This window comes from Montipora capricornis, chromosome 10, assembly GCF_036669925.1.
Source record: "Montipora capricornis isolate CH-2021 chromosome 10, ASM3666992v2, whole genome shotgun sequence".
In the NCBI taxonomy this organism is placed as follows: Eukaryota; Metazoa; Cnidaria; class Anthozoa; order Scleractinia; family Acroporidae; genus Montipora; species Montipora capricornis.
In genome coordinates, this window is record NC_090892.1 from 28880806 (window position 1) to 28903305 (window position 22500).

Sequence of the window (22500 nt, forward strand, 5' to 3'; positions counted from 1 at the left end):
CGAAAGAACAATGCTGCCTTTGTTCAACGAAGAGTTACAACAAATGTTCAAGGTTCTACCGTCATTTTTAACGGGATGTCTGCCTTGTCTTCCTGTCTGCTCAGACGAGTAAGCAAAAATTTAGTAATCCGAGGTCATAAATTATTTGTCACACCTACCTTTAACAAGTTTGTTGTTTTGCTCATGAGCGTGGTCGATTGCCAGAGCAGAGAATTTTCTCTGCGTCTTTCGTACCACAAAGGAGCCTTCTTCAAACTTCTGCATCACGTTAGGACTAGTGTGATCTAACTGTATCATGTCATGTAGGTGTACTGTCAGCCATCGTGCATAATTAACTTTGTCCAGGGCAAAAAACCAGGGAAGCAAATTTCTGAGGGATTCTTTGTAGAGGCTGAATCGGCCATCTCGCAGTGACTTCACAAATAGTAAGATTGTCATTTGAATCTTCAAGATCAAGGACCAATATTTAAATTGTGGGCACAACGAGGATTTATACCCTTGCCACTGGTTGAACTCTAGTTTGTCATCGCTATCTGAGAGCCCTTCGACGTACTCTTCATAGGCTTTACACATTAGAATATGGAGGCTGCAAGCACTAACTTGATGGGCATGCCTGGTTCTTGAGACGTGAGAGGCTTTCAGGAACGAGTCAGCTGTTCCAGATGATGCTATGTTGGCTTGAGTTATTGCGCACGTCCAACCGCTTCCTTCTAGTAAATCTCCAAGTGCTCTCCATGCTGCCATCTCAATGTGAAGTCCTCCGAGTACAACAACAAACTTCTTTTCACCCAGTGTCTCTGGCCATTGCCATTGAACTTTTTTAGCAATTGCATAAAGTGGCTGGTCGCAAGCAATAACAGGGGTTTGGCCGGGATTAAAAAATTCTACCGAGCGTTTCACTGTGTTCATTGAATGCAAAATCATAGCAACAGATTTTGCTTCTTCTTGAAACCGTGGCAGTAGACAGGAAATATCTGGTGGAATATCTGTGACTGCCGTGGTTTGACTTGCGTGGAATGCAGCCCAAGATGTACAACCCTCGTCGTTTTGGTCTTGAACGCTGTTATCCAGTTCACTTTTCACATGGTCCAACCATTTCTTCTCATCTGACAGGTCTAGAGTTAAACGGTGGAAGTCGTCTGCCTTAACCGTGGTATTTGGAAATGAAGGATCAATTTTCCATGCTTCTACCGGGGGGACCTCTGCATATTGCTTGGGGAGAGAAGCGATACCTTTGATAGGCTGGACAGAGGCAAGTTGTACAATGGCTCGCTCCTGGCCATGATTCTCTCTGGTAGGGTGCTGAAAAAGCGATATTGCTGTGCCGTGTAAAGAGCCAGTTGCGGTAGTGGAACTGGGGTTATGATCGATGTTATCTACCGCACTTGTAGTAAACAGGTTCCGTTTAAGGTTGAGAGGACGAATGACGTTCTCTGCTTGAAATTGTGCACTCACCTTGTTTCCCAGTTCACTTGAGATTTCTAGGACTCTGTTATATGAAACAGAAAGTCCAAGGTCCCATAGCTTGTCAACCAATCCTCTTTTTCTGGTTTGTGCATGCAACAGGATACCTACATACATTGGCAGCGGCGTTTCACGTTCCTTTGCATGATAGTTAGCTTTAGAATCTTTGCGACGTCGCACCACGGAGTTAAATCTTATAAGCTGTGATACTGTGAGGGCAGCTTGACTTTCTACAATGTTGCTTGATTGAGTCTTAATACTAGTTCCACCCATAATCATCGCAATTAAAGATCGTAGACACTGCGGGACTGAGGCTTCTTGGCAGTTCGTTTCAAATGTACCGTGAAACTGACTATTTTCAAGGTTAAGGAGGTCCTGGCGTACAATATTGGCTGCTTTTGCAATCACCATTGCTTCGTTGTCTGTGTTTTTCTCACTGGCATTCTTCAAAACAGCTGCAACGTCTTCTCTGAAAGCAACAAGGACTTCACGGCCATCCTTATATGATGTTAAATCCGGACATTGCTGCATTAATCGCTCCTTAAGACGAGTGCTGTGAACTCGTTGTGAAATGTCAACCCCCATCTGCTCGAGTCTTAATGCATACATTCTTGAAAGCTCGGACAACTTGAACACTGTATTTTCATCTGGATCACTTCTGCATTCTTCAAGGAATGAAACTAACTCTGCCAACGCAAAACCTTGGTATATAGAGTCCTCGTCATTTTGTGTGACAGTTTGATTTTTGACTCTTGCTGCTCTCTTGTAGAGCTGCGATAAACACTGAGTATGATATAAAACATCAAGCGCTACCATGTCTCCTGCACTGAGTTTTCCGAGTAGTGATGTGTCATTAAGAATACTGGCACTTCCTCTTACGTTCCGATCAAGATTAAAAGTAGACGCTCTGTGAAGCTCACCAGAGCTTTCCTCGCAGAAGAAGCAGCATTGACTGGTCTTAGTAGTATCTGTGCTCCTCTTGGGTAATTTCTTTCTACTCTCGTCATCTTTTACATCAGTATCACTTGCTTTTCTTTTAAAAGCTCTCTCAAGCTTCAGACCGCTAAACTTATTTCTGCATAATTTATGCCATTTTGCACGCCTTTCACGGAATACCTTTGATAACTTGTCTTTTTGTATACCTAGTGTCAACAGTCGTGTTTTGAAGGGCAAGTAAGCAAGTTCACGAGACCTTTGGATGCTAATACACAATGAATCATACCATGAACCCGCCTCACTTCGCAATGAGTCGAAAGGACATCTTAACTTTTCAGAAGAATCTTCCTGGCATAAAACGCACTTGTCCCAGTCGACTTCAGAAACGATTTCGTTTAGAATTTCTTCCGTTTCTGCCATTTTTCCACAGTGTAAGAAGGGCCAGCCTTTAGCGAATGTTAACACGTTCGTGGCTCTCGTGCATGAAATGAAACTGTCTTAATCTCACTCGATCTCCCTATTGTATCTGTAAGTACAATATAAATTATTCAATTTTTGTATTAGTTTGGCTTATAAATTTCTAACATGTGAAATTCACTTTTAAAAATGTAGAAAATAATGAAATATCTTACCTATATAATATATCAAGGGCTAATGAAAAGCATAGTCACACACAAACGAGCTAGCACTTGCAGCCGCCATGTTGAATTTTCCTTAGTAGCCGTGCCTTTTCTCGTTCCCATGCCCTCTCATATTTCAGCAGCAAGTCTCTCAAAAATATTTAATACTGACCAACTTGGAGTTTTCATTTCCGAGGATACATGTACATTTACTACTTTGAGCTCGCTGAAGAAAGTTTCCTTTTAAATTCTTCTTCATCGATGGATTGTCCTTCTAACAGGAATATCACTTACACAATTTGAAGAATATTTTCAAGAACTATCTCCATAAAGTGTTTAACTGGTGCTTTATTGAGTTTATCTTGTAAAATTGTCAAGAAATGGTAACGGGGAGTTATTCAGCCCATTTGTACCCTTTGTTGGGTCTTTAATATGACTAAAACCAAAACGGCCATGATCCCTCCCCCCCTGGGGTATACTGTGCCTCCCCCTGCGCATATTTGGGTGGGGTCCATAGCTGAAAACGATAGTTACAACTTGTGCTTTTACTGTGCCAAGTTTGATGCTTTTACCCCAAAGTGCACAATTCATCTATTTTTTTACACCATATGGCTGGACTATAAGACCGACAGGCTTTCTTTCTAGTCAAATTTTGAACAGTCCATCAAAAAAATACGAAGGATCGCCATTGCCTTTTACAAGCGGTTTTTTTTTTGCAAGAGATGAAAATTAATGCAGGGTTATATAAATAAACCCCTTTCTGGCTTGCTGGTATGTTGGCTGATAATGTCCGGGGCTGAGAGATTGTCCTCAATGTTTCATATTTGCCCTCGAAGCCGCGGACATTATCAGCCGACATACCAGCCGCCGGAAGGGCTTTATTTACTAAATACTCCAGGAAGCCACCTTGACGCTTACCTTTTTCCCGTAATATATTACGTTCCAGGACTCTTCTTTTGGGGCCTACGCAGTGACACCTAGGTTTTGAGAAATGGCGCGGTCTTTTAGTTTATTTGTAATTGGAGTTTCAGCCCCGAAATAGTACAATTCTGGCGACGAGGATGGCGCTTGTAGGCCAAGTGGCAGAGCATATGGATGACAAGGAAGATATTTCAAGCTATATCGAACGTGTAGAATTATATAATTGCCGCGAATCATGTCGAAAAGAACAATGAAGTTGCTACGTTACTCGGCTGTGGTCGGAGCCGATGCTTATGGAGCTCTTCGCAATTTGCGGGCCCCCTGGCGACCGAAAGATAAGTCTTTTGACGAGCTAAAAGAAGTTTTGATTGAGCATTACTCTCCAAAACCCACCGCGACCGGAGACGAGTCAGTAAACAAGGTTGGCAAAGTTTCCACACCAGACCTCTCAAGTTTTAAAGTCTTCTATAAAGAGTGAGAGGCTTGTTGGAGATCTCACCAAAGGCGCACGTGTTCTATGTTTCTTGTGCCGGAGGCGCCAAACAATTCTAGGGGGGTCCGGGGCATGCTCCCCCGGAAAATGTTTGAAATTTGCACTTTTGTTGTTGGAAACGCACCGTCGAGTCCGCCATTTTGGTTTTTTCATGCTGCTTGCTAAGAGAGCCCAATGTTATTATGGTCAGCCTGAGCTAACTTAATGGGTGAAAGTCTTGACGAAACAAGAAAATTGGTCGCACACGAACAGACTAAACAAATGGTTAAAAGTAGGCTCTGTCAGAGTGCTGATGCAAGGCCGCTCAGTCTTACAGATGTTTTAAAAAGGGCCATATCTTTGCCAAGATGTGCAACCTGAAATGTGATGCTCACATCACGCGTTATGTTGAGGATGTTTCGCAATCGGATACTGCTGCTGATGAAATGTGTGGTCTTGGTTTGTATTCTCTTTCACTTCTAAAGATCTTCGTGGATCGGGTTATCAAGTCCATCTGTTGTTGGACGGCAAACCAGTCAGAATGGAAGTAGCTACTGGATCCGCTGTGTCTTTTGTTTCTGAAACGGTATGCAAAAAATTATTTCAGCATCTGACATTGAAGCCAACACATTTTTATTTGAAAACATATACTCTATTGAGCAGTTAGCCCTGTTGGGGGAAAATCAATTAAGTATCAAACTCAGAAAGTGCACCTACCTCTTGTTGTTGCTGAGGGCGACAAACCTGTGTTGGTTGGACAGAATTGGCTAGACAAATTGAAGTTAGAATGGGCAACAATTTTCAACGTTTCCCAAGTGAATGCGGTGGATGGGCTAATCTCTTAATATCGAGTCCAGTTTGAAAAGGGTTATGGACATCTCAAATAGGTTAGGGCTTTCATCCATGTTCGTGAGGACGGACAACCTATCTTCCTAAAGGCTCGGCCGGTTCCTTATGCCCTCAAGGAAAAAGCGGAGCAAGAGTTGCAGATATTAGAGGAAGAAGGGATCATTTACAAGATGAGCTAAAGTGATTGGGCTGCCCCGGTAGTGTATGTCCCTAAGGAAGATGGGACTTTGCGATTGTGTGGTGATTACAAGATGACCGTTAACCAGTGTGCTGTTGTTGACCAATACCAATTACCGAATGCATAAGATTTGTTCGCGACGTTATCTGGGGGTAAAATCTTTAGCACGATTAATTTATCACATGCCTATCAGCAAGTTGAGCTGGATGACAATTCCCAGAAGTACCTGACAATAAACACTCACAAGGGGTTATACCGGTATAAGCGTTTACCATTTTGAGTTTCCAGTGCATCAGCAGTTTTTCAGCGAATTATGGATCAGCTTTTGCAAGGAGTGAAGTTCACGGTTTGTTGGTTGGATAACATCCTGATCTCAGGAGGTTCTCCCTGAGGAACATTTTCAAATCCTGGAGGAGGTTTTTGGACGCTTATAAGATCATGGGATCAGACTAAAGGTCTCGGTAAAGGTAAATTTGGGCGTCTCGCTCAAATTTCTTGTTTTTGCAAATCTTGAATCGGTGGGCTGTGAAGTATTTTTTACCGAAAAAAAAATTTAAAGCAGCAAAAGTCGCTTTTCTTTGTTTACCGCCATAATCCGCGCGCGTAAAATGTTTTATCATGTCAATCATACGGGAAAGGATCAGGTGTCAATTGACAGCCTTTACGCCCTTAGCATGTGCCCGAACGTTGATTGGCTCTGCATAATTGGCTTTCATGTGGTGGAGGGGCGAAGTTATTAGGGAGCTTAAATTTTACGACGGTGACGGCAACAATAGCGCCGCGAAACAATGATATCGTTGGTTAAAAGAGCATAAATAATCGTACTCCACATGCAGCACGGATTTTAGCACGTATTCTTGGGGTACTCAGCATAAGGACGACGTTAAATTGCCAAATTTGAGGTTTTGCTGGAGCCCATCAGTAGAAGCCTCCAACTGGTTTTCCTTGGTGAGGTAGCATTATTCCTGACCTATCTATTTTTAGAAATAACTTTTCTGAATTTGCCGCAGTGATCCGCATGAAGGGGCGATCCAAGATGTCGGCCGAATGCGGGAAACAAGACTCATAGTTTTTAAAACGCCTCCCCGTCCCCTTTTCAATGCTTATTGACGTTTACCATGACAACGAATGCCGCGAAAGTGGTTCTAAAAATAGATAGGTCAGGAAAAACCTTACTTCATAGAAACAAAGTGGGAGATGGATGGATGGGTTCCAGGATTCTGAGGACAACGAGAGTATGCAACAGAGAATCTTTCATTCTCTATCCACTCTGCGAAGAAATTTGCCACAAAATTTTAATTTCACCTTCTGTCAACATTCTTGTGACGATCAGTAGTGCACCCAAACGGTCAGCTGGTGACAAATCCTCGCTCCCTTAGTACAAATCTTTCCCTCCATCCCTCCCTAAACTTGACAAAATTCCTTGGATGAAACCTCGCGTTCCTCAAGTCTGGGTAGGGGTGGAGCGAAAGATTTGTACTATAAAGGGAGTGATGCCTTGTCACCAACTGACCGTTTGGATGCACGGCTGCCCGTCACAAGAATGTTTACAGAAGGTGAAACTGGTTGTTTACCATTTCCAAAAAATGTCCGGAAATTTCGGTGGAAATTTTCATCGGGAGAAAAACGTGTTCCATTTAGTAAAATACTGTAGAAATTGAAGAGCATTGTTTTTACTGTCGAACAGAGTGAAAGTACCATTAACGTATCGAAACCAAATAGAAGGACGGCCGGTGTTAATTAAGAACCCACTTCTCTTCGGGATGGCACATAAAGATATTGGCTAACACAGGTCCTCAAGGGAAGCAGGGATGGCGCAGTGGTGAGAGCACTCGCCTCCCACCAATGTGGCCCAGGTTCGATTTCCATAAGTGGGTTGAGTTTGTGTTGGTTCTCTTCTCTGCTTCGAGGGTTTTTCTCCGGGTTCTCCGGTTTTCCCCCCTCGGCAAAAACCAGCATACAGCCGATTCCAGCTGGCTGTAAGCTGTGCTCCAAGGTCACACATGGACCGTATAGCGGCTGCCAGAGGCGCCATTGTATGCTTTCGGTTCGACCTTGTTGAGCTGCGTCGTTTCTGTACTTTGCGACGGCGATTAGCCGCGACAATTATATAATTATTTTTAAAGGTGAGCCCATCGCAACGCCATCAATTTGATCGTAGTAGTCGCCATCAAATGTGAAATGGCTCTTCTCCTCGCTTTTCAGACGCAGTTTTATTTCTCATTCCCGATTATCTGGAACAGGCTACTCCAGGATCAACAACTCTTCCATGTTGGGAACAACTTCCGGTGCAAAAATAGAATGATTGACATGTCAAAATACGTGATTGGCAACGGTTTCGCAAACCTGCTGAATGAGATCAAAAAACAGAGTCTAGTGAAAGAAAGAATAAATGTTTTTGGTGGAGTTACAAAAGAAAATACTCTCTACAGGAGTCTGTAAAAGAAAGTTAATTTGTAGGACCGAAACTGTTGAAAACTTGAATGTTGGTGCAATTGTAAAAAATTAATTGAGGGGGAAAACGGTTTTCTTGCTCGAAGCGTGTCACATTTGTTATGTTCGTTGACACTGTATATTTGATCTGACGCTGGATATGCCTCAACTTCGTCTGATCCACTTTTAGACTGATGGTGGAGTACTGCAGCCCTGTTTTCCTTGTTGTGGGTTGAAAGATGGGACCCGTCGTTGCTGGTATGGACAAAATTACTGAGCTGCAAAAATGTTTTCAGCTCGCTTTATTGCTGACGCGTTCATTGCCTATAGTACAGCATGTACATGAACTGATAGACTGTGTCCGGCGAGCCAATGAAAATGATGGAAATCTGATATGCGTAGTTCAGTTTTTCATTAGAAGCAATATGCTTGAATATAATTTTGTGGGATATCAGTAGTCTTTCTTGCTGGATAGCCAAACAGCTTGGCGCCCCAGCGTGTACAGTGCGGGGTATTGCCGGATGATTCACCTATCCCGGTATTAACCCCGTCCAACAGGACTTGACTTCCCTTGGGCAAGCCTTAACACGATCACACGAGATCGAGGCCATGCGTGTGGCAGTCCAAGATGGCGTCCAAACGCTGCAATCGAATGGCATCACGATCGATACGCGAGGGACTGACACGACTAGGATGCGTTCCCCTTCGTCGAACGCAAAAAGCACTGTGTATTTTTTTTATAGTTTTTAACATATTATTGTACAGCGCTTTGAGCAATTAGTGGATACTGCGCTATATAAGTGTCTATTATTATTATTATTATTATTATTACTTGGAACAATATCAAACAAGGGCGGCAAATGCACTATCAACGTGGGTGGCTGTTGCAATATGGATTTTCTTACGTTATAGAATGCACGCATTGTTGAACTCTGGTATCTTGAAGGTCATAGACATGTAAAACTAGCGATAAAATGTTAAACTTCCGACGTTTCGGCGACCTCATGGTCTAACATATACCGATATCCGGGCAAAAGTCTCGTTTGCTTTACCGAGGGGGGCACTTTCATGCCTGAGAGGCTCTAGGGGTAACAGAAAACTAGCAACGAACATTCATGAGACTGATTTTGAAATTGAAAGAGGACTTGCCGGACTTTCTTAATCGATATATTGTATATAACTCTGCTTACTAGCTGGTATAGCATAGTACAAAACCTTTTAGTTTTTATAGATTTCTATAAATTAGTATGCTAAGACCAAAGAGAAAGACACACATGTAATGGAATTTTTTTTATAATGGTCTAGTACAATACGAAACCTTTTAGTTTTTATAGATTTCTATTAAAATTAGTACCGGTAATCGTGATGCTGCTTGATGACAATTTGTTTACAGTTCAATTGCTATGAGTGTCTGATTTACACCTGATAAAAGGTCTCTGGGCTTAAAGTGTAGAACAGCACTACAACCAGAAAGTTTCCATGGAAAGGAATGCTCCTTGCATACTCCTTGCATATATTGCATATTATTTCTACATCATTTAAACAGGAAAGATATCGTTGACGTCACCTATTGGCTGTCGAAACAAAGGGTCTTTCGTTCCTGTGGTTGTCACATTTGAATATCAAAAGCAATGTTTGTAAACATATATCTTCCCTATAATGGGCATACTGCTTTACTTTGGAAAAATAACATTTCATCAGTCAGACTATTGTTTCAAATGATAGAACAGGCACCGAGATGACAAACAAAGCACCAAATAAATTAGCTACAAGAGTGATCGAATTACAAGCATACAAAGTCCCACTAGGGAAGTCTTCATTTACATTTTTGCCTCATTAGCAAAAACCAGTTAGCCGAGAGTAAAGTACTGAATATGTGAAAGTGCATTGCATAATGAGCTACCTCTGAAAATTTGAACACAATTTACTTAATAATCTCTGAGCAGTGATGCTTTTAAAATTCGAAATTTTACAAAGAATGGTATGGGCTCATTAGCGCTTTCGCCACCCAAGAATTCGTCAGTTTTTGATGGCTAATAACTCGCTTGTTATCAAAGCCAAAAGCCTTAAAATTCGAAATTTAAATAAGTTTAACACGTTCTTTTATCTTTTGAAGTCAATTTGTGAATAGCATGATACCTTCTGTAGATGGTGAGGTGGCCTTATGGTTAGGGTGCTCGACTCCGGATTGAGTGGGTTGGGGTCCTGGCCCCTGACATTGTGTTGTGTTCATGGGCAAAGACACCTTACTCTCACGGTGCCTCTCTCCACCCAGGTGTGTAAATGGGTACTGGCGAAATGCTGGGGATAACCCTGCGATGGACTAGCATCCCATCCAGGGGGGAGTAGAAATACTCTAGTCGCTTCATGCTAATGAAACCGCAGATAAGTGCCGGCCTGATGGGCCTTGTGGCTCATAAGCAGAGACTTTTACTTTTTATGATACCTTCTGTAAGCAAACTCGTATGTTAATGAAACAAAATATTAACAATGTCACCAAAGATTGCCTTACAGCATTATGCCGCACACATCTTTATTAAAATCTTTAAACTCAAAAGTTACAAGCTCTTCTAAGAGATGACAGAAGCGTATGAGTAGGAGCCTCCAAATGCACTATATCCTTGAGTCAACCTAATCCGGTTGCGTTTGAAATGGTTGATCCCAATAGAACACGACCTAAGCATGACACGGCATATTCCCGAAAATACTTGAAAAAAAAATGTAATTAGTTGCTTTCTCTTGGTTTGAATTTCAGCTGTTCCTCTAGCACATTTTCTCAACATTGTCTTATCAAATTACGTTATAATTTTTTTGGAAAAGTATGAAATGTAGACGTACTTATTAAGATTGCGTTGAACATTCGATTGCCAAGAGTAACACAAAAGAATCGATTTCTAGTACCAACAAAGTTGCAGAAGTCATCATGGAGCAGTGAGGCTTGCACCGTTCTGAGACCGATCTATTGACAGAATAAATGGACAAGTACTCTCTGCCCATTCCTCTGGTGTACGGTGCATTGCCGCACCACGCTTCCCAAAGGTCGTCTCCAGCATAGGAGTGTGAATGATCCCAGGGTTTAAAGGTGCACATGTTAACGGAGGTGGAAGCTCCATGGCCATCGCCTTAGACAGACCCTCTATGGCCCACTTGGTGGCGCAGTAAGGAGCCACTTGGGGTGAAACACTTCTTCCCCAACCCGAGCTGAAATTAACGACAACACCCTTCCCAGCCTTGATCATTTCAGGAACAAAATGGCGAATTACATTCATGGTTCCCTTGATGTTGACGTCTATGACATTGTCAAACTCCTTTGCGTCAATTTGCCACACATTGCAATTATTATTCATGACAGCAGCATTATTGACGAGTAATGTAGGTGGTCCGAAGCGAGAAATAGTGTCTTGAGCCCAGTGTTTTACCTCATCATCATCCACAACATCAACAACGGAAAACTGCTTGGGTTTAGTTCCTATGCAGTACTTGTCATTCAAATGGGCGACTTTCTCTCCTGATCTTGCACAGCCTATCACTATATGTCCCTTGGATGTAAACCACTCCAGCATGGCAAGGCCTAAGCCGGCAGAAACCCCTGTTACAACTATCACCTCTTGAGCTATGGACGCCATCGTAGAGACAGGAGCTGAGAAACGACTGCGCATGTGCCAGATAGGGCGCGCAAATCGCAAATTGTGCAAATAAATGCAAATATGTGCATTTCGATCGTTTGATCTCGTCTTCTGCATGAGTCACTAATACTCTTGACGGTGTGAATTTTGGAACTGAGATCATGGTGATTTCATTTAAGGAGACACATCAGATTGTGTAACATATTTGTGTGGAATTTCTGGGCCACGGGAATATGCGCTGTAGAAACTAACGGAGACTACGGTTAGTGTTCCATAATATATTAATTATTTGTTTTTGAAGCATGAAGTGATCACAACGTTTAGTTAAGTTTGCATACTTGGGTATTGCCCATGCAATCGCTACAATTTTCATCAACAAGATAATTTGGGCAGGGTTACGTTTTCTGAAATCACCTGAACGATCAATCATACAAACGTAACATATGAGTCCTTTTTTCAAAGAGCATATTTCAAAGTTGTCAACCTCCTCCTTGAACCAAGGCAGCAGTTCATTTAGACTGCTGCCACTCTGCAATAGGCACTTAACCTCCTGACTGTCCACATAAAGACAGCTGTCTAAAAGAAAACACCTTTTCAACTTGTGAAGTTGGAATAAACACAAGTACTGGAGTACATAGTAAATATTGAAGTTGTTTGTCCCTGTCTCAGAGCATTTCTTTCATAACAAGGTAAATTGGCTGCAGGACTGGCCTCTGAGATTACACTCAGAGGAAGTTCTGGTTGCACAGTAGTGTGATCAATAACATTGTTTATGGCCATAGTGAGGCTTGATTACAGAATCATAAATACTTGCCCACCAAAATACCCTGTGCAATCAACTGTTAAGGCCCGTTCAAACGGTCATGATAGTTGATGATAGTTTCAACTATCACGCACGTTTGAACACAAACTATCATTCACTATCATCAACTATCATCAACTATCATGCAGTTTGGACATGTTCAAATTCGACATGATAGTTCATGATAGTTTTTTCCGTTTGACCGAGCGGATGATAGTGCATGATAGTTTTTCGGTCAGCGGGGGTAACCAAGGCGGGCTCAATGCAATATGGCTACCGCAAGTTTGCCATCGTTCTGTGAGGAACAACAAAACAATAATTTGGACGAATATTCGGACGACAGTGACGCTGAAAGCGAGAAAGTGAGAAAAGCTAAAAAAGCTAAAAAACCAGACAACGAGAAGTGGAGTAGTAGTTTGATATGCAACCTAATAGATGAGTACGAGGCACGGCCATGTTTGTGGAACATTTTTTTCGATGTAACTGGAAAAGCGAAGAAAAAATTGGAGGTAAGTCAAAGTGAATTGCATCATGTTCATGGCCAAATGTTTTATTTATTTGCCTAACTGCTTAGCTTCAAGACTTTTTTAACCCTTAAAGCCTCTTACTTGGAAAACCTATTGTGGCAATAGCTGCTCTTCTCGGCTGATACACAGCCATTTTCGTCACGAAATTCAAATCCCCGCCATATTTGTTTACACTCGCGCGCGGTAGGAGACTAGGTACCAGTTAGCTACGCCAGCACATCGCGCGATTTCGTCAACTATCATGAACTATCATGGACCGTTTGATCGCAAACATGATAGTCAATGATAGTGAATGATAGTTGAAACTATCATCAACAATCATCAACTATCACGACCGTTTGAACGGGGCTTTACACCCATGTTCGAGAGACTGCTGCCCTGTTAATTAATGGAACGTCCATATATGATATGTCTGCAGGCCCTGCTTCCAGTTAATCCTAGCTAGGATTATTGGCTGGGAAATACTGCTTGAAAATGCCAGAAAGTGGCACCTGAGCAACTTAATGGTAGTCTAGGTTCCCCAGTCTCTAAATAATAATAATTTATTATTATTGTAATAATGCAACACACTTTTTGTCAACCTGTATGTCAAAACTTGAAGATGGTATTTTGTTCTCCTTTTTGACCGGCCATTATTTGCAAATCTATGTTCAACCCAATGTCCCAGGCAAAATTATGGAAGACTCAAAGAACATGTGTTTAGGCAAACAGTCGAGGCTCATTGGTTGTATGTGCTGTTTATAGTGTATTTATATGTTTATTTCATCATGTTTTCTTTGTCTTGGTTGTATAACGAGAATGACTTTTTGTAATAATTTCACAGCTGCCATAAAAACTGACATGTGCAGTTTCTTATGTCTAGGAAAATAATGTTATTATGATATTGTACATTTTAGCATTGTAATATGCATCTCATGGACAATAACATTAATTTTCATTTTTTGTCCTTAGGGAGATGGATCTACCTGGTATTATTTGCAGCCGTTTTGTGAAATATTAGCTCTAAAAGGATCTAGAAGAAATTCAGCTGTTTTTTTTTTCTCAGCAATAAACCACAATAATTTTGATGGGTTCACTTTGTCCGTGTTGGTAGTGTGGAACAACAGACTGGATAAAGATAGTCGCTGAGAAATCCAGACAATTCTGTTGAGTTAGCAGTGTCTTTAGTACTCTTCACTTTGTCAACCTTTTCAGTGTTTTTTCTTAGAACTGAATGCCAGTCCTTAACTTTTTTCAGTTATGAACTTTTTGGACCTGCACAAAACTTTAGGATGCCACAAAATGGGGACAACATATTCGAGGCAAGCAGATCACAAATGCATGTTGTTTGCACCATGCAAACTTTGCAAATGCTTTTGCTCTGATGAGTTGCTAACCCAGTAAGGCTTCAGATACACATAGTGACATCGAAAATGGTTTTAGTTTGCATGCCAGAACACCTCCAAACACATTCAATGACAATTTGTCAAAGAAAAAATAAATTCAAAAAACATCTTAAGAATTGAGACCCACATTGAGTAGCCCTTGCTTTGGTATTATAATGATGACTGGATTCCATCCACTTATTCAATCATCTTTTTAGGATAATACCACCTACGCCATTCGACAGATAGTAGTGAAGTGAACTTCTTGCTATACCGCTGAAAATATTAATTTGGTGGAATGCCCCTTTCAGGGGTGTTTCGTAGTTGTCTATGCTTTGAAGATTTTGTTCAAACTCATCAAGTAGCATGCATGTGTGAAATGTCTCAAGATCAGTTTTGCAATATGCACTCTGTTGTCTGAGCTTGTAGTTTCTTGTCAATTGTTGCTACCTTTCTGGAAAAAAAAACCAGTGACATCTCTTGATCAGGTTAGGATCTGATGAATTTTTATTTTTAAAGGCAAGCAAATCAAGGGGCAAATTAATTTGCTCTGAGCTGTTTTAAGTTGGCTTTCCAGGGTGAAACACTTTTTTGCCTGCTCTCTGTGCATCACATAAATTTTTCACTGATTTCTCTCAGTTTCTGTTGGGGCCGCCTTTCATCACTCTTCTATAAATTTAACAAAAGATGCTGTGTAAAGAGCGAAAAATATATTTTGCTTTTATGATAATTATAAATTCATATTAAAATTTGGGGAAACGTGGAGCTCAATTTGCCTTGTTGCGTCTTTGCACACTCCATTTAATATCATGTTCAGCTTGCTTGCAAAAATCACTTTTGTAATTCTCAACACTTTGCGTCTCGGGTTTGCATAACTGTCTCGAATTCTCCCCACTCCCCCACTAGTTACTTCATTGCTTTGTTACCTCTGTCATCTTGTTACCTCTGTTACTTTGCTACCTCTGACAATGAACCCTTTCAGGGGCGGAGCACGAGATTTTGAAGGTGTATGCACACGAAGAATGTTTTGAGCGTTGAAGGCGCTCCAAAGTTGGGGGGTCTGGGGGATGGTCCCCCAGAAATTTTTGGAAGTTACGGTCTCGAAAATGCCATTTCCGACTATTTTCAAAGGATATCTCAATAAATAAATGCGAAGGAAAATGCAGTAGTTAGTTGTTTATTTTACCCATCTGCCCAGTTTTCTCTGCAGCAGGCTACAACACAAACAGGGGGTTTACAGTACAAGCAAAAGGCAAGACGTCACAAACTCTGTTATAACACCATCATCATCATCATAATATATCCTTAAAAAATAACCAGGAACTGGGGACTAGTGATACTGACATTGTGTGGGGGCTTCGAAGGGTAGAGTTTTTTTGCTTTCGTCCACTATCACGTTTCGTGCCGTTAAGGCCTGGCCAAACGTTAACTGAACCACTGAACATGTTAGTGTAACATCATCCAACATTGCTGAATCGAACATGTTGCACTCGTTTAGCCACCATGTTGTATCATGTTGGAAGTTGATGAACGAAGTTTGATATTTCCATCAAAAATCGTCTTCAACATCATCCAACCTTTCTTTTGTTCTAAGATGTGAACAACAGTGTTGCATTCGTTCGACCATCACATTCAACAGTGTTGCACGCACGTGTGCACTGCAGCTATCGGTATCCATGATGATGGTTTATTCATTGCATCTGTTTGGCACGTTGCCACCTCAGTTCAAGCTACAGAATGGTACAGGAGCACAGTCTTGAATGTCTCAGCGACAAAAGCTTAAGCAATCTCTCTTCGAACAGATAGCCCTTCTTGTGGTCAAAGGGGCATGGTGCCAATGTATCCAGAGGATACACCTTATTCCAAACTGGCCGCTGATTTATGCAGATACAAATTAACCCTTGTTGCCTCGTTCAAGATAAAATATTCTTTTGAATTTTCAGCTCAAGAACGAGGCATCAAGGGCTAATTTGAATAAAAACGAAAGAATATTTAAATGGCGGCCATTTTGGAATGAGGTGTACATGGACGCTACGCCCCTGCCTTTTCAACATTTTTGGTATTTCTTTAAAGGTCTTTGATTCCTCTTTTATTCATGTGTATTTCATCAGATGTGCTTTCAGTTTTACTTGCCGGATAAGAGGTAAAAACGTCCGGAAATGTTACAGGAGGGACCATTGTCTGGTTTTCTCACAGCAGGAGCCCATGAATAGGGCTTGCCTCTCTCATACACGTCCTTATGACTCAACCTTTGCCCGTATCTTTCTATTTTTAGAACGCCACGAGTTCCTCGGCTCTGCGCGCACTGTTTTAAAAGGCCAATCAGAGTAAAGTCATTGTCTAACGAAGACAAATAAAGCAGTAAAACTGTATTTAAATCGTGCAAATTGATGTAAATTTATGTAAATGCGAGTCTCCTGCTCAAGGGTTCGATCTACTGCATATGGAGGCTCCTAGTAATGGGCTCCTGCTCACAGCTAAATAGCCATGAATATCACAATATGGGTATAGATGGATATAGGCGGGATAAAAAACTTATGCCTGCCCTGGAAGTTCCACTCAAACTTTGCTCAGAATTTTTCAAAACAATTGAAGTGCTGAGGTATATAGTTTGTAGTCAAGTTACGGTTTAAATTGTTCGAAATGTCCAAACATTGTTAGCTGATGAAAAATGGTTATATCTCAAGTTTGTTTTAAGCGACTGACCTGAAATTTATAAAGATGAAAGTAAAAAATGTACAAACGATAAATATTGCCGAAAAACTCTCTGAATTTTATGGCGTGTTTATGCGAGATATAGGGTTTGCCCCACCCGAAAGAGATATCATGGCAAATATGGCATATATTCTGTTCGGAAGGTTTACTTTTTTCCAAGGTGATTTGCATTTGCTTGCTATGAAATATCGAAGGTGTATCGAAGTCCCAGTAAAAGACAATCTCAACTATTATATGGGCTCGTACAGGTGGGCTGAAGTGCATGCATGCAAACAGTTTCGGAGTCAGGATGCGCCCTCGATCTCGTGATCAGAAGAGTGCTCTTATTCCTGTTAACTTGGGTTCGCCTGTAGTTTGTTTAAAGTCCCCTGATGTAATATGCTAAGCGGTGTCGGCGTGCGAGATTTCTCAAAAAATGGCCCCGAAAACTCGACGGACAAATTTCGGGTAACAAAAATCCGTCTGTACCTCCAAAAGGTAAACATTTCAAGACATGAAACTTATTAATAGTGGTACTTTGTTGAGAGAACAAAACGCGAATTAGCAGATCGCAGTTTCACAAATACCTTTTCAGGACTTTTGATTGAGAAACGCAAGGGCGGATTTAGGGGTGGATCCAGCGGGCCCCGGTCCCCTCTTTTGTCCAGGAATTTTTTTCCTTTGTAAACGTTTGTCAGATGGTACTTCGAGCTTTGTTACTTAAGCATATTTTCTTTAATAAACATTGTTAATAAGAAAATTTATTGAACTTTGTTTGAGTCAACAACCCTTATAAACTAGCTTCAAACCGACAAACTGAAAGATGTTACAACACAGGCAGACCCTCATCAATCAGCGTATTGCGACCGTTGACAGTTCAAAACTACAACCCTGCGGCCCTGCCCCGATACGCTGATTGGTGGATTTGAATAGACGCGCATACCTTCAATGCCTTTGGTTGAGAATTCTTGAGAAAGCCTTATTATGGTTTTCAGGATCGCCTTTCTCGATGAATTTTCGAAAGATGAAGCTCAAATTCGGCGAAGGCATGGGGACATCCCTAATCGATCGGATGCTGGTGTTTTTAAGGTGAGATTTTCACTGGTTTTGTTTCAGCGTCAGTTCCAGCTTTAAACGGACTAGGTCACGCGCCGGCGGCTGACTGATGCCTGCCTTGTCTCCTTGCAGTCCTTGGTTACCGGTAGTTCTAATCGCAGAGGTCAAATATTCACTTGCAAAATAGCGCTTAAAACAGCACGGGACGGCGAAAAAAACATGACACATGACTCAGTTAACAAATGAAACCATGTTGTCTCGCAGTGATGAGCTCAAATTTCTATTGCGTCGAGAAGCCTGAAAATTTTTCAGGACTTCAACGGCATTTGAACCCGCGACCTCGCGATACCGGTGCGATGCTCTAACCAACTGAGCTATGAAGCCACTGACGTTGGGAGCTGGTCACTTCTGAGTTCACAACTTCCCGTGATAAGTAATTACGAGTGAAAGATATATCATATATCATCATATATCACAGACCCGCAGTGCAATATATGATGTATTTCATATATATCTTTCACTCGTAATTACTTATCACGGGAAGTTGTGAACTCAGAAGTGACCAGCTCCCAACGTCAGTGGCTTCATAGCTCAGTTGGTTAGAGCATCGCACCGGTATCGCGAGGTCGCGAGTTCAAATCCCGTTGAAGTCCTGAAAAATTTTCAGGCTTCTCGACGCAATAGAAATTTGCGCTCATCACTGCGAGACAACATGGTTTCATTTGATTTCATACCCGCAGTGCAATATATGATGTATTTCATATATATCTTTCACTCGTGACTCAGTTAACATTGTCTTCAAACGTTTATTGAGTCGTTTGCTTTAGATTCTGCATATTGCAACGAATTGTAGCCACCGTATTGTTCATCAAACAGAGGGTGGTCTGCCTGTGGTTACAGGCACCAATTTTTTCTGTAAAAAGACGAGGGAGGCTGGATACGAATGACTGTTCTACAGTGTGTCCTACATACAGTTGTACTAGTGAAGGTAAAGTGAAGGTAGGTTTTGCAAAGGAATAGAAAAAGGAAAGCAGCAGTTGCCAAACGAACGCACCCCTCCCCCCCACCTGACATGCCCTCTAGGAAAAAAAAAATTGTCTCCAGTTTACAGTCTTCCTCGTCATTTCATAAAATAGAAAAACGCCTGTTACATTTAATTTGTCGCTCGGATTTTTGAAAAGTAGTGAGCTTGTTATCATAATTTTTCATATATGATATTCATTATACATTCAATTTTTCATACATGATGTATATCTATCAAGGCAAAATGTATTTGAAATAAAAAAAGTTCTGGAACTTAACTAATAATTATGTAAAGTAAAACCGCATGATGCACACCGTACCACTCTAGACTAAAGTCGGTTGGTTCCAGAAGCTCTGTAAATACAGGGGGGGGGGGGGGGGAAGGGGGCATTCTTTATTCTGTAAAGTTAAATAAATCATTTCAGTGCTGCCGTCGGCGGAGATATAGATCTAAAATTGCGTATATTTTCTTATAATCAGGAAGGCGATAAAATGTAAGCTACATTTACTACTCACCTGGTTTTCGAATTTCAATGGAATCGGGTTGAAATGGGTCAGGCTCTTATCACCCTAAAAAGAAGTGTTCCTTGACAAAAAAGCAAATACACAACCCAACTTTATTTTTCAATAAGGGTACTAAATTTATAACACAACACCCTTATTTTATAACTTACATGATAAAATCAACGAATTGGCTTAGTTTATACATTAAGTTATGATGGCTGAGAATCTCTTCCATTCCAATCCTTTCAGTTTTAACATGATTCACTGCGCACTTAGTCCGAGTCCGAGTTTTAGGTCACTCTCAATTATAGCATTCTCTTATCCAGGGCTATCTTTCTCGAGTAACAGTAACAAAAAGATAGACTACTGACTATTCATTGATTTATCCATTCTTAGATCATCTCTCATCTCTAGTGTAACCTTCATATTTCACAGATTTGTCTATAATCCTCTTTCACAAATGTCAAAGTGTAAGACAATGGTATCTTTCTTGGCTCTGAAACGCTCAGGCATAAAGGTGTAAACATATTTGTTTTATCACTGTTTTTTGAAGGAAATGTTATAAAAAGGAACACCGTCGCGGTTTTCGCCAGGTTTCAAGCAATCCAAAAAAAAAAATCCATCGATGTTCTTGGGAATAAAAAAGGCTTCATGGGATGCTGTACCTCCTACGAAAGAACAACACGCTTTTAGGTTTGCGTCAATGGCACGAAAACAAATTTCATTGTCTAATGCTAACAACTTTTATGAGAAGTAGGGTGCAGTGAAATGAATAGAATGAAGGAATCAGTGAAGGATTGACGACTGAATGAATGATTAGATTCATCGATCCTTGATGTAACGTTTAATTAAGTTCCCTTTTTGCACCACCTTTCCCTTTTGTAACATCCTTTTTTGTAATATGTTCCTCTTTGCAACGACCGTGACGGTTATAAAAGGCAACATGTGTTCCCCACAATAACTACAATAGTCCTCTCCTTTATGCATCTTTCTTTTCGGGGACATGTTCCTTTTGCATCCCTAGCTCTTTATAGTAACTGTAAAGGGACTGGTGAGTTTGAGTTGTTTTCCAAGGTCGGCAGCATAGGAAGGAAATCTCAAAGCTCCAGCGCGTGCAGAATGCTGCAGCGAGGCTTATTGTTGGTGCTGCAAAGAATGAACATATGTCACCCATATTACAGCAACTACACTGGTTGCCTGTAAAGTTCAGAATTGACTTTAAGATTTTGATGCTAACTTATAAAGCTCTTAACAATCAAGCTCCCGATTACATTTCTGAACTATTGACTTTGTATACCGGTAAGCCTTCTCGTGCACTTAGATCTTCCTGTCAAATGCTTCTCGTTGTACCTAAAACTAAAACTAAGCTTTATGGGGACAGATCGTTTGCTGCCAGTGCCCCTAAACTTTGGAATGCACTACCAGTAGACATTAAGAATTCTGAATTACTCTATATTTTTAAGAGTAAAGTTAAAACACACCTGTTCCGCCAGTGCTATAGAGTATAGAGATCATATTATATATAGTGTATAGAGATTACTATTATTATTATTATGTATAGTGTATAAACCTTATTTGCATTATTATACAGGATATAGATTTTCTTGTTTTTCTTTAGAAATCTATTGTAATTTTAGAGTTTCTCATACTGCATGTAATTTTAATGTAAGATTGTAATGTGAGACATTCGTTGTAAAGCTTTGAGAATTTTGTAAAGCTAAATATATATATATTATTATTATTATTATTATAACAATATTTGTAACAATAAACGTTTTTGCACACAAAGGCTCGAATTTCTTTTGGCAATACGGAGTTTATGCGAGAAAGTTATTTTTCAGGATTAAGGATAGACCAGTCATTAACCTAACACAAAGACCATTTCTTCGGCACTTTTGCTCTGATCAAACAGCTTTTTACCATGCATTTACTTAGGGAGTAAAAAACGTTTACAGAAAATAAACTTTAATTTCTTGCTTTCATTCTGCTCTATATAATTTATTTCTTAGCAATAAAACTGACATAAAGTAACATTTGTTCATTCCGGAGTTCATTCATTCTTTTTTATTCTTAAAACTTAAACTTTATTCATTTATATTGCGCAAATATCAACTTAAAGTTTTCAAATGCGCATTACAACAAATATCCCTAAACAGTAACAATATAAAAGATAAATATAATAATACTAATGACTGGATGTAAGTTAATTATATACTACTAATTGGGAATAAATATGAGCTAATAATATAAATAAAATATACTACTCTTATATTCATATAATTTTGTGCCGATAAATTTTGTTATGAATTTTGGAGCAATAATGAAAACAAGATATGAATTTATAACAGAGATCGTGAATCTATTCGATCATTGAAATTCAGTACACTTTATGAGAGTTCAGTGTAATTACTCATAGTGTAAAGCAAGCGGACCACATTAGTGAAGCCCTGACATAAGTGTATAATTATTCTCTTGTTCAAGGGATAATGCCTGATCTTTAAGGTATCGAGAATAACCCCAATAGATAAAGGTGGGGATGCAACTGACCCATCTAAGATTCGTCCAGTATCCGCACTTTACTCGTTTGCACATATCTTTGAGAAGCTTGTCTACTCGCGAGTTTAAACTTATCTAGAAAAATATGATATTCTGAACAAATTTCAATTTGGCTTTCGCAAAGGACAGTCGACAGAACAGGCGATAGTAGAAATAAGTGATAATTTGAAGAAAGCCATTGACAACAATCTTTACACTTGCAGAGTCTTTCTAGACTTAGCCAAGGCTTTTGATACTGTAAACCATCAAATCTTACTTAAAAAGGTAGAGTCATATGGCACATAAGCTGTTTAATGGGTGTAAAACTTGCAAACAAAACAAAACACAGTAATAAGAATAATATTTTTTTCCACTACTCGTGGGAAAACCACCTAAAGTGCTTTTCCTCTTATGAACCTCTTGATATACTATCAATTATTTCCATTTTTAAGATGCAAGCACTTAAATTTGCAGTTCGTTGCAATAACAAAGCACT

General features: G+C 40.3%; 2 protein-coding genes across 2 annotated transcripts in view; one reads left to right on the forward strand and one right to left on the reverse strand.

Moving 5' to 3' along the window:
• Window positions 1-10395: 10395 nt before the first annotated feature.
• LOC138022465 (uncharacterized) lies at window positions 10396-11517 on the reverse strand. Its single transcript, XM_068869601.1, has one exon. The coding sequence runs from the start codon at window positions 11497-11499 to the stop codon at window positions 10795-10797; it is 705 nt and encodes a 234-aa protein (XP_068725702.1). The 5' UTR covers window positions 11500-11517; the 3' UTR covers window positions 10396-10794.
• A 65-nt stretch (window positions 11518-11582) lies between these two features.
• The window catches only part of LOC138019245 (radial spoke head protein 4 homolog A-like), a 48130-nt gene continuing 37212 nt past the window's right edge, over window positions 11583-22500 (forward strand). The window contains exons 1-2 of the mRNA XM_068865967.1: window positions 11583-11761; window positions 17882-17975. Coding sequence (XP_068722068.1) covers window positions 17896-17975 — 80 coding nt within the window. The 5' untranslated portion in view covers window positions 11583-11761; window positions 17882-17895. The remainder of the gene's footprint in view (window positions 11762-17881; window positions 17976-22500) is intronic.

What these genes read in the sequence shown, in the direction of transcription:
- LOC138022465 (XM_068869601.1), bottom strand. Translation starts at nt 11,499, where the DNA reads ATGGCGTCCATAGCTCAAGAGGTGATAGTTGTAACAGGGGTTTCTGCC.